This window comes from Athene noctua, chromosome 10, assembly GCF_965140245.1.
Source record: "Athene noctua chromosome 10, bAthNoc1.hap1.1, whole genome shotgun sequence".
Lineage (NCBI taxonomy): Eukaryota > Metazoa > Chordata > Aves > Strigiformes > Strigidae > Athene > Athene noctua.
The window spans coordinates 17990747-18003309 of NC_134046.1; the positions used below are offsets into that span (position 1 = coordinate 17990747).

At 45.4% G+C, this 12563-nt stretch overlaps 1 protein-coding gene across 2 annotated transcripts in view; it reads left to right on the forward strand.

Annotated features, from left to right (window-relative positions):
* The window catches only part of STAB1 (stabilin 1), a 59375-nt gene that overhangs the window by 25796 nt on the left and 21016 nt on the right, over nt 1-12563 (forward strand). For both annotated transcript variants that reach the window (XM_074914590.1, XM_074914589.1), the window contains 17 exons: nt 677-739; nt 2050-2151; nt 3110-3196; nt 3559-3670; nt 4195-4378; nt 4640-4733; nt 5651-5809; nt 6700-6795; nt 7186-7281; nt 7894-7941; nt 8816-8946; nt 9339-9450; nt 9678-9755; nt 10129-10230; nt 10710-10817; nt 11327-11458; nt 11652-11780. In XM_074914590.1, coding sequence (XP_074770691.1) covers nt 677-739; nt 2050-2151; nt 3110-3196; nt 3559-3670; nt 4195-4378; nt 4640-4733; nt 5651-5809; nt 6700-6795; nt 7186-7281; nt 7894-7941; nt 8816-8946; nt 9339-9450; nt 9678-9755; nt 10129-10230; nt 10710-10817; nt 11327-11458; nt 11652-11780 — 1833 coding nt within the window. The remainder of the gene's footprint in view (nt 1-676; nt 740-2049; nt 2152-3109; nt 3197-3558; nt 3671-4194; nt 4379-4639; nt 4734-5650; nt 5810-6699; nt 6796-7185; nt 7282-7893; nt 7942-8815; nt 8947-9338; nt 9451-9677; nt 9756-10128; nt 10231-10709; nt 10818-11326; nt 11459-11651; nt 11781-12563) is intronic.

Sequence of the window (12563 nt, forward strand, 5' to 3'; positions counted from 1 at the left end):
GGTGGTTGCTCTTCCCTTGCACCCATCCTGATTTTGATTCAGAAATACATTTGCCTTTTCATAAGACCTTATATGACCTTCTTCACACCATAGTTGCCAACTCAGCTGACAATGCTTTGTTCCCATCACTATCAGCACTGGTGTCCTGTAGTCTGGACAGGAAGCAGTCATTCAGTAGCAAGAGCTACAAATGCTGTGTGGTGTGATATTCTCACCTGAACAGTTTTATATACCTTATTTTAGGTCCTTGCTCCCCTATTTTATCACTGGTAGGTTACTGAAGAAAGAGGATGAATGGGCAAGAGGTACCTCATCTGGAGAGACACAGTTAATCCCAAGCAGCCAGAGGGTCCACATAACTTGGTGATTTAGTGAGGCCTGCTGCATGGATGCCCAGAGGGTTTTCCAGCATAGCTGCATGTCTAGTGGCTGACAGATTCACAGGAGGGAGACAGACCCATCTTGCAGTCAGGTGCAGGCATCTCCTTAAGACAAAGGAGTCATTTTATTTAAGTAATAAATTTAGCCCATTTCAGAGTGTGGAAACTCCTAGGAATGTTTCTGATACATGTGAAGTTTTGGATACATACTGGGAGCAGTAGCTCTGTAGCATTCTTGGCATGGGGAATGGGTTCCTGTGTGAAGATTAAGTTTTCCCATCGTGTCTTCTCAATAGGGCTCTTGTGTGGATTGTGAGGCCCTCAACAACAGCATTTGCCCACCTGGCAGCAGAAAAATGGTAAATATTTGTGGTTATTCCAGTAGTTTCTTCTTTGTATGATGACATACAGACACACTCATAGACAGTTTCTAACCCAAGCCACTTGAAAATAAATAAAAAGCAGGAAAGGCAGCCAGTAGAGAGGCTTGTTAGAGGATATGTGTTCCCCACATATCCATGCTCTGTCATCCCAGCCTGTCATCCACTAACTGCTCTGTGCTATCTCTTATTCTGAAGTCTGTTTTCTGAATCAGTTGAGAGAGCTGTGAGACAGTCTGGACTAAATGAAAGTGTAGACTTGCAGCTTTTAGCACTTGTGTTCTGCCTCAGGCAGAGCTTTTCTGCTCTCATGCTGAGTCTGCCAGCTCCTCCAGACTGCTAGAGCCAAGTCTGATCCCAGTAGTACCATCCAGTACTACCACTGTCTATGTCATGGCCAGAGAATCACAAGAAGATTTCTGCACTGCAGAGGGTGAGAAACAATTTGTTCTTGGCCTGTGCTCCCTGTTGGTTTGGAGATGAGCAGAACTAGCTGAAGGTGCAGTAAGGAGGAGAGGCTGGGTGCTGGTGTTTGAGTTATCCCATGCTGAGTTTAGCAGAACAGCAAGTTCCAGGAAATCCCCATGTGAAGGCCAGGCCCAAGATGTTTGTGAAAGCCAGAGAAGTGTTCACCAGTTAACTGTTGGGTGTCTTCTGAGAGATCTGACTTTCAGGAAAACTTGCTGATGTGGTCTCAGCATGAATGTCTTAAGTAGAGCTCTGCAAAATCACTAGCTGCTCATTTTCCTCTCTGATTGAGGCAGGTGAAGCCAGAATCATCTGGGGCCCAATTCTGCCCATGTCTAACTCCATGCCCAGTCACTGAACATTGTTCCAAAATTATTTAGTCCTTCTCCCTCCCTCCCTCCCTCTCTCCCTCCCTCCCTCCCTCCCTCCCCTTCCCTCCTGCCTTCTCCCCACTCCTTTCTCTTTCCTCCTGTATTTCTTACACTCTATTTCTCACACCCTGCCCTTTTCTTCCCCTTGTCTCCTCTCCCTCCCATCCTCCCCCTCTCTCCCTATCCTCTCCCCCTACTCTCACTCTTTCCCTTATCGTAGACACTATTATTAGAACAAAAGGGCAGTACCTTGGCTCAGTCTTGGGGACTGTTGGGAGCAAGAGGAAGCTGTGTGTGCCTTCTTTCATGATAGGCATGCCATTAACGGTATTTTTTTCACCTTGGCTTCTCTGTGAACTTCCTCAGCTCAGAGATAGGCATAGTTGCTCTCTGCAGCAAAAACAGCAGAACAGAAGGTTACAGTACTGATGACTTGTTTTGCTTGTACAGGAACCAACACTGTCCCCAAAAGAATGTGTCTACATCCATGATTCACAAGGCCTGAATGTCCTGAAGAAGGGGTGCGCCAGGTACTGCAATCAAACCGTCACGGTGAGTGTGATGGAAGACCATGTTCCCTGTGAAAGGAGCTCAGCTTTCCTCTACCTCATTCATCAAGAAGAGCTCTGACTCCTTGAGCTGAGAGGGGGCTGGATAGAAGCAGAAGGAGAGCTGTCCCATGCAAAGGGCTGTCCCAGGACCATCGCATGAGCTGGCTACCTGCTTTTTCTTTGGCAAACAGAGAGAACACAGGGTACCAACCTGTTGCAAATGTTAGAAAGCAGCTCGATTAAACCTGAGTACAGTAAAAGATCAAGCCAGTTGTGATCAGCCAAGCTGGAGGAAGCCATGAGACAAATGGTGCAGTGTCAGCTGTGTCACATTTACTCTGAGAGCACCCTGGTTTTAGCATTTCTCCCAAAGGAAGCTGAGCAGAGGGAAAGTGCTGTAAGCTGTGAAGTGATTGCATCCTGTTTATGAAACACTGTCAGATGGTTCGGGAAACTCGCTCTTAGTGAGTTTATGGACCTCACGTTTGCTTGCAGCTCCTGAGTTCTCTCAGTGCCAACTATATGGAATGATTTGTGGGTGTCTCATTAAATACTGCTGATTGTTTGTCTTGTGATTGTTCCTCTGTTGGTCAGTCATAACAAGGCTTGCGATCCAGGACTTCTACATCCCTCGAAAGGAATGCAGTCATCAGCATGGATAAAGAGTGGACCAGTGCTATAAAAACTCACAGAAAACATGGATCCTATTTGTTGAAGTGAGAGAGAGAGCAGAAAACAGTGTTTTATTCTGAGAAGAATAGGCTGTGAGCAGAAAGAGGGGTATTGTTGAAAAATAATTTAAATGCAGGAGCTCCTAGAAACACAGATGACAAATGAGACAGTCCGTTTCAGTCCATGGCAGAGAGAAGGACCAGGATTTGAGAATTATGAGGGTGGGATGACTCCAGGTAATTCTCGTTAAGTCACATCATACCTTACCAATTTTGCTTTTGTTTCAGAAACCTGGATGCTGCAAAGGATTCTTTGGTCCAGACTGCATGCCATGCCCAGGGGGATTTTCCAGTCCATGCTATGGCCGGGGAAATGTAAATATGAAAGATCCTGCTGTGTTGCAATGAGCAGTTGAGACAATGTGGTTAGAGAGTGTAGTTGAAGATAAGTACAATTCAGAGTTTGTGCTCCAGGGTTAAGCCCACATCAGTGGCAGCAGAAGATCCAGGGAGAATGGCACGTACTCAGTGGGTTTTCTATCTTGAGCTCTAATGTGAATCACATGGCTGTTGGGGACAGCTCTGACTATGTGAGATGTTGTATTACTAATATCACTCTTCAAAGTCCTGTTTTTTACTGCAAGTATCAAAGTGCCTTTGATAGACATCAATGCCTTAGCTTTGCCATGGTTCCCCAAGTTTCAATCACTTGGGCTTTCTTTTTGTTTTCCTTCCAGTGCAGCGATGGCATACAAGGGAATGGCAGCTGTCACTGCTTTGAAGGTTTCAAAGGAGCAGCCTGCCACATCTGTTCAGACCCAAACAAGCATGGCGAGAACTGTGACAAAGGTTGGTAACTCTGGTAGAGAGTCTACAGGGAAGTGTAGGGCAAGGTTATAGTGCGGGTTCATGTATCCTGGATTCCCTTCTGGCAAGATCAGCGTCATGAAAGAAGTGATGGAAATGTCATGGTGGGTGCCCCTTCAAACAACAGTGGAGAAAACATGGCTGATATGACAGGTGGTGATGGGGGTCTTGGAAATATCAGCCAAATTTAGGTGTGGGACTTTGATCTCTCCTCCTGGGAAAGAGAAGACAGTTGACAAGCACCTTGACCTTGATAGCCTAAATTTGAGCCTGTCCTTACAATCTATAAAATACACAGACCCAGGCAGTCACAGGATCTGTTCCCTGGCCAGGTTTTGATTTACGAAGGATGTCTTTCAGCAGATGTCTCTCTGTCAAGAACAAATGGGATGATCATTTAGTGTCACAAGGCGTTGTGAAGGAAAGTTGGGAATCTACAAAATGCCCTCACTGTGGTGGATTCTGGACTTTTTGTAGTTACTGATCTTACTCCATGTACTTGACAGATTGTGGCTGTGTTCATGGTGTCTGTGACAACAGGCCTGGCAGCGGTGGTGTGTGTCAGTCCTGGTCCTGTAAGGAAGGCTATACTGGGAAATTCTGTGACAGGACATCCAAGAACTGTGGCCCAAGTGGGCTGTCCCAGTACTGCCACCAGAAAGCTGTCTGCAGCCTCAATGACACAGCAAGGTCAGTCTGTCTGGCATATACATTCAGGTGGACATACTGTCACTGTACAGACACACAGGGGCTGTGAGGCCGCCAGCCCTCTATTTGTGTATATACGTCTGTGTACTTGGTGCATGGGAATGTTTGAGTAATGCAGCCAACCTGCTAGAAATCAAAGTCCGGTTCTTGCTTGCTTGAGAGGCTCAAACTGCCTTTTTGCTCTCTGCTGGCTTTCAGAAGGGGCTGCTCTATCTGTGTCCCTTTTGTGCTTATACTTTCAAGGTGCATTTGCATGGATGGATACGAAGGTGATGGGTTTTCCTGCCAGCCCATCGACCTGTGCAGTCAGCCAGAACGAGGAGGCTGTTCGCAGAATGTAAGTGGTGTCAGACTGTCGAAGCGTGGAGAAGCAGCTCCTATCAATCAGAGCAGGGATCCAGGACTCCTGGAACTGTTGCATTTTGCATGCTAACTTTCTCTGTCTGTAAGATGGGGTGGAGTAACAGGTACCATGACACAGTCAATCATAAGGATGTCAATCATTGGGGTTGGTGCTAAAATGTAACACCCCAGGGAGAGTTTGGCAGGTTTGCACCAGATATTTTGACAGCTACAGAGTTTAGCTGTACAGATAACTTTTGGTTCACATTGATTTTTCCCCTCAAGCTCTTCTGATGAGTGTTAGTTTCTCTCTTGATGTGTTCGGGCTGTAGCTTAGCTGTGAGCTCCAACTCATGTTTCTAGTAACCATCAACACTACATTATTATCCTTTCAACACTACATTATTATATAAGAGCTGTGGTGCTTTATGATGGAAATGACTGCCAAATGGTCAGACCTCATCATAATTGTGAGGAGAACATAGTGGGCCATGGAAGGAAATAGGATGTTACTGGGTGCGAAGTACGTCTTTCCTGAGAGAGATCTGCCCTCCATCGTTGATTCCATTCCACATTTCCAGGCAGGAGACTGGGTTCTTCCTCTTCAAGGGAATATTTCCTCTGATGGAAGAGCTTTACTAGGGTGGTAGGGAATACTCTGGGAGTTTTGAACCACCCTAGACACAAGTGTCTGCCTCTTTGAAAACACTAAATGTTTACAGAATCACTTTTTTATGAAGTTGTCTAGAACTTTTCTGAAGAAGATGCTTCCACCCTCCCTCCCCAGTTCTGGAATCAGATTTGATCATTCAGAAGCTGTCCACAAGGATTTGAAGGAGATTTGTTGCTGTATTTGCACTGCACTCCCTTCTTCTGCTCAGTGTAATTCTTTTTCTCTCTCTTCTCCTGGAGGCCCTGTGCATCAGTACAGGCCCTGGCACCGCCACCTGCCAGTGCAACAAGGGCTGGACTGGGGACGGGAAGGTCTGCATGGCTATAGACAACTGCATGCTGGAGAGCAGAGGGAACTGTCACATCAGTGCCAACTGCGTTTATATCGGCCCTGGCCAGGTATGATCAATTATAAGCAGTCTGATGGTGGACTTAACATTTCCTAAGCTGCTCTGAGGTGGCCTGGGATTGCCAGAGGTAGGAATTGGTCTGGTCAGCAGCAAAGACTACTTGTCTGCTGCCAGAAACATCACCTGCAGCTAAAACCACACAGTATGCTTGCATGAGGTGAGATGCACTGATGTGTTTGAGGCTGCTGCTCTACTCTGAAACTTTCATGCAGCAAAGGGAAGAGACTACACTCCATAATACAGCTCAGTGTAAGACATCAGTTGTTGTGTCTCCCTTGATCCCAGATCACAGCATTGTCTCTGGGCAATGCTAAAATATACAGAAAAGCATGTGCAGCTCTTCCGATAGTCCATGGAGTCAGACACCTTGAGATAGGAGGAAAGCATGCACAAGTGGCTTCTCAGGATGCTGCTTCTCAAAGTGCTTCTCCCCACTGAGCCAGGGGAGCATTGGACAATGTGCTGAAAAAAGGTGCCAAATCTTTTGCAGATTTTAGTGAGGTCAGATGTGCAAGTGCTCTCCTAGCTATCTTGAAAGCAGGAAGCTTTGAAACGAAGCCCTCTTCTCTTTCTTCCATTCACTAAGTCTGTGTCATTCCCTGAAAAGCTGGAAATAAAGATGGAAACCATTATCTTCAAGTGACCCTCCCACAGCCAAGCAGTGCAAGGGATCAACGCACTTAAGTAATCAGTGTGTGTGCTGTGATAGAGGATGATGTCCTGCTAAGGATATATCTCCACATTTCCAGGTCTTGAGGGACCAGGAAGAAAACTTGGGAAAATAAATTAAGAATAGTTTTTGCTGCCTTAGACCTTTTTTGGGTAGCAAATTAGGATGCTCTGATAGGTCTATAAAATGAAAATGTCTCTTTCTTGCAGAGCAAGTGTGTCTGCAAGAGGGGTTATGCTGGTGATGGTCACAACTGTGATGCAATTAACCCATGCCTTATGGACAACGGTGGCTGCCATGACCTGGTGAGTAGCTGAAGTGCTGTCCCAAGGCTGGCAGGGCAGTGGAGGTTCCTCTGCTCCCTGACAGAGGTTTTACAGCCACAACATTGAGAGAATTTCAAGGATTTATGTTTCATCATCATCTTAGCATGCCACTGAGGTGTTATAAAGGTTTGGTGTCTAATTTACCCAGGTGGATCCTCTGATTTTTGTGAGTTCACACAACCAAAGCCATCACCTAGGCTTTGCTGCATGAGGTGTGAATTCAGTGCCACCATAAAGGCAACAGGAGGAAGGTGCTTCTGTGTGCTCCTCTAGCCCAGGCCACGGGAGGCCAGAGTTCAATTCCTAGCTAGGTATAACACTGCATAACCTGTGTTTGCACTCTAATTTCTTCTTTCCTTGTATTTGCAGGCTATGTGTGTACCCCTTGGAGGAGGAGAGAGGTCCTGTGTTTGCCCTCAAGGCTACATGGGGGATGGCATGACATGCTATGGGGATATTCTAAAAGTGAGTAAAAAATAAATGCCTGAGGTCTTCTTGAGATTGGAGAGAAATGTGACTCTGCTCTTACTTTCCTTTTCTCTGTTACCTGAGTTGACTCCTTCTCCCAGCACCAGCCTGACAGCACAGCACATCTCCGCCCAAGGCCGCAGAGACAGGACTGGTGCCAAGGCCAATGTGTTTGTGAAACCATTGGCAATAATTTCTAAGCTGCTTCACCCTGTCCGTTCCTGTCCACTAAGTCATCTTTTTTTGTTGTTTGGAAACTTTTTCAGGTCAGAGCTGCTAGGCCCATTTTCTGTCATTAGAAATATCAAAGGCCATTGTGGATTCAATCTCTGTCCCTGGTAAACATGAGCAATTGCAGAGGAGTTGAAAAGAGTTTGTTTGCTTGGGAATATATATTTTTTTTAATGGCTGGAGTGTGGTTTTAGGAGTACCCTTCCCTCCTCAGGATACACGGTGCCTGTAATGGTTGTAAGGTGAAAGGGGAATGTCTAAGTCATTATGGCCAGATTTGATATTGCAAAGGGCTTCTTTCTGCATCCTGGGTCCCCCAGCCCTGCAACCCCAGTGTTCGTCAGGGGTAACCCTTCTGTTGTTTCTATTTGGAAACAGGAGCTGGCCAGGAATTCCCACTTCGCAGGCTTCTACGACTGGCTTAAGGTAAGAACAGCCATGGGGTGCCCACACGGGTAAGTTCAGTAAAATTGAAGTCTCTGTGAGCAGTGCTGCTAGGGAAAGAGCAACTCCATTTATCTTTTTCATTAGAGAAAACCAAAACACAGCAAAAGAGAAATCATTAGAGAGCAGGCATGTAGAAAAGCTCTGGAGTTTGTGATAGAATTAGGGTTCTGAGTGTGTTATGGGGGTCTTGTTTCTAGCACTGGAGGAAGCTGGGGCTGTGTTACACTTAATTTTCATGGTTGTATCATCTGTAACTCCTGGCCATCATAAAATAGCACAGAAGGGAAAGAAAAAGGAGTAGCATTATAGTAGCTATTTTTCAGAAGAGCTGCTTTGAGAAGTTAGACTGTGTGTTTGTTCCTTTTCCTGTTACTGTTTCCTTGTCTCTGGTGTGGCAACAGCAGAGACACTGCAGAGGGCAGCGAGTCTGTGGAAGCATGCTATGATACACGGCATCTAACCGAGCTTTAGCTTACCTGTCCTGCTGCAAACATTGCTTTTGCCAGAACCAATCTTGGTCCCTTCCTCAAAGCTGATGTTGAGGGTTCAGAAAGAATATATGGATATGATAGAATGGGTGTGAAGATTAATTGAAGTACAAAAGTGGGGCTTAAAGGAGCAGGTTTTTCCCTTGGCAAACAGGTGTCAGCTGATTTGGCTGAACCACCTGCGGCTTTCATTGCCAACAGCACTTACCTGCCATGCCCAGGAGAGCCTGCTGTGCTGCTGAGCATGTCTGCCCACACATCCCTTTCACATGACTGCGAAGCGGGGATGGCTCTTGGTTTTATTTCGCAGCAGAGATGTGGCACTTGCATGTCTTATTTGTTCATTTTTGTGCTTTGGACAACAGAAATCTCTCTTCAGCATCCCAGCAGGAACAAATGTCACTGTCCTGGTGCCATCAGCGACAGCTATCAAAAACTTGAACAAGACTGAGAAAGATTTCTGGTTGACGCCAGACATGCTGCCATTTTTAGTCAGGTACGAGGAGACTCCTGCCTTTGGTTTATATTGCCAAACAACAGTAACAAAGCTGTGAGCTGTATTTATGCTTGTGCAAGACCAATAAAGAGTTATATTGAAATAAATATAGAAGAAAGATTAAATATCTAGCAAGCAAAGAATTTAGTAGGCATTTAAAACATAATAGACCTCAGGCAACTGCAAGTGGGTTTATTTTTCATGTATGTGCAGAGAGAAATTTTCCTTGTCATGTGGATGCAGATGGCATCAGGACAAATAATTCCACCATGTCTCTCCACATGGTTAACTATTTCATGTGAGAGACATGAATGTTGGGTGGTATGGTCTTATTTCCCTGTTATTACAAACAGTGCCCTAATCTTTTCTTTACCTGCCCTTGTTCCCTTCAGGGCCCACTTTCTCGAAGGCATCTTCACTGGTGAAAAGCTCAAAAAGTACAACAGGCCAGAACTACCCACCCTGAACCCACAGATTAGATGGCAGATAAACACCAGGAGTGGTGTAAGGGTTTCTTACATAACACGCGTGTACCAGTATCGAATTAAACTGCTCAAGAGCTGCTGTATCCAGGGGGGAGCCTGGATGGGACACTGATTGCTTCAAACTCAGACATCTTTCAAAAATTGTATCCAGATCAATCATGTGCAACCTTGAATGAACAATACATTTGTTTTGAACTTGTCTGGAAATTTCTAATCCCTTTGCTTCTCTCTCTGATACTTTTGCAGGTATTAAGCATCCAGAATGCAAGTATAGTTGTCAGTGACATCCCTGCCAGCAACGGCATTATTCATGTCCTCAGTAAGGTACGTCAGTACATGCGATACTGGGAAATGCTGCAGTTGCAGCAGCAGGTTTGTGTTGCAGCATCTGTGATGGGACCAAGGAGGAGTACATGTCTGGATGGTTAGGAAGGGATAGAACGGCAAAAATATATTTGGTTATCACAAGGTCCTGACAGATGTTTCCTGTACAACAGTTTAAAATATTTGTCTTCAGGACAAGTGGGAAGGGAGTTCCTCTTCTCTTGGCTGACAGAAGGAGAGTTAAGGCTCTTGCAGAATTGTGTAAAATGAGGCCTTTTCTAATTGCCTTTCTTGCAAGCAGGGCTGGAGTCTAGTGTGATTTCCCCCAGAGCCCTTTGCCCAACTTTTCTTCTGAACTCACTTTTTTCCACAGGTTTTGTTGCCACCTTCAGAAGATATCCCACCAAGTCCTCCAGGTCTGCAGAAACAGCTTGAGACAGTGGCCTCATTCAGCACATTCAGGGAGTTGCTACAGGTAAGCAGCTGAGGTGAGCACTGACGTGATTGTCAGAACTGTCTTTTGAGCAAATGCCCAACTTACCCTGTACTGGTGGACCAAAATTTGAACTGCCTGGTTAGAAGAGGGAGACCACCTGTTTCCTGGGATCTTCCAGGAAAGCTCTTTTGAGCAGCCAAAGAATTACATATGCTAAAGTTAGATCTCTATATCATTGGCATGTTATTACAGTGGAAGACGACCTGTCTACTGCAGGCACTCTCATGCTTGTCCAGGGCAGAGAAACCTAGAGGAAGAGTTCTTGTTCTTAATCAAGAAGCTCCACTTATATCAGCCCAGGAGGAGGAGCAAGCAATTATATGTGTGTGACTGAGTAGAAGTTGTATATCCTGTTTTCAAGCATTTCCTCTAGTGCTCTTGCCTTTGTAATTGATTTCATGTGTGGTTTGGTTTTTAGTAAGTGTAAGTGCTAATGTTACTGTTTGGACATTTTTTAGCAATACCAGCTCATTGGAAAAATTGAGTCATCTGAAAAATATACAGTTTTTGTTCCTGGAAATACTTCCATTGAGGAGTACTGCCATGCAGCCAATGTGACACAGCTGGTAAGCTCACTGCTTGCTTATAGTTTGAATATGTATTGCAGTAAGTGCAGGGACATGTACACTGTCAGATCATAAACTTGAGTTCAGTAGATTTGAGCAGGGAGAAGAGAAACATATCTGATGCTAAAAGCTGGGAGAAAGGTGGCAGAAAGAAATGAGGTTTCCTGGGGTGTTGCAATGGTATCTGAAAAGAATATTTGGACTCCAAATGCAAATTTCTGAGTAGATTTGTAGATATGTGGATAGATGGCACAACATGTTTCCCTTCCTGGCTGGCTGTGACATACCTGTGGCAATTTTCAACCTTTTGAAAGGTTGCAAAAACCATTTATGGCTTCATCCAGTAGTAATTAGGTGTGATCAGTCATCTGTGATAGGAAGTTACTAGGCTCTGTGGGCTTAATGAGCCATTACAGATGCTTAGGAACTCTTACTATGCCATAACTCTGACTGAATTTTTATCTAGGAAGTCAAGAAAGTCCTAACATTTGGGTCTTTTGTGGATGTAGGACAGCGAGACAGTGCAGTACCACGTTGTACTGGGAGAGAAACTCTTGCCCACGGACTTGAAAAGTGGAATTCATAAGAACAGCATGTTAGGGTTCTCCTACTGGCTAATGTTTTATCAAAACAGCACCCAGGTAAGGAAGGAAGACTGTTCTTTTTGAGGTTCTGACTTGACCTATCACTTTCTAAGGCTAGTATCTGGATACACCCATTTCTGCTTTGCACACCCTTACAAGTTTACCTGCTGTGAGTGTTTGACAGCTGTTAAGCAGTCCATGCAAGAGGAGTTGGAGGTTATTGTCTCAGCCATTTTCTTCTCTTCTGCAGAAGTTTGTCAATAATATTCCTTTGGATGGAAAATTTCTTGAGACAAGAAATGGCATGCTGGTTGGGGTTTCACAGGTCCTCCAGATACAGAAGAATCGTTGCACTGCCAATACCACCACCATACAAAAGGTAGTGATGATTAGTAAGGAGCTGACCAGCATTTCACAGGGTTTCTCCACCTGCTGAACCAAACTGATGAATAGCAGACAACTTACCTCATCTCTTCCATGTGGATGAGAGAGTAGCTTGTGGTCTGACCCAGCTGAGTCTCATGTGAAATGGGACATCATGGAGACTTGGCACTTCCTAGCCTCAGGCTCTGTACTTCTAACGCAGCAGATCTGCAGCTCTTGTGCAGTTGCGTTCGGTTCACTTGCTGGAGCTGTCTTGTTCTTGTCCACTTGCTGGCACCCGGGGCAGGCTGGTGCAGGGACTCATGGATACTCAGCTGTGGAAGGAGAATCCAGCCTGATTCTTGCATGGCATGACCACAAGCTCCCCTAGGAAATGCTGTGGTCTGCCTGGGAGTCATGGCCAAATTTCACCCCGCATGTGTCTTGTGGCTCTTGGCCATCTGAAGCTTGCAGGGTCAGGCTGAGGTATGCCTGCCTTGTTACAGATCAGAAAAAAGGTATTTTCAGCCTTGTGTGAAGGAATGCCAGCCCTACAGAAAGCCCTACCCCAGCTCAGAGACTCAGGAAAGGTGTAGTGTGATGTCTTTTGGTTTGTTTTATGGTACAGTCTCTGGAGTGCAGAGATAAGACCTTGTGTACACCACTGGAGTGCAGGAACAAGACCTCGTGTGAAACCCTCGATAGCAGCCAGAACCATCATGATTTTTCCTCTTTCAGTGTTTTGAGCCACAGAGATAAATACATCTTTGTCTTTGTCCTAGCCAGCAGCCTGTACAAC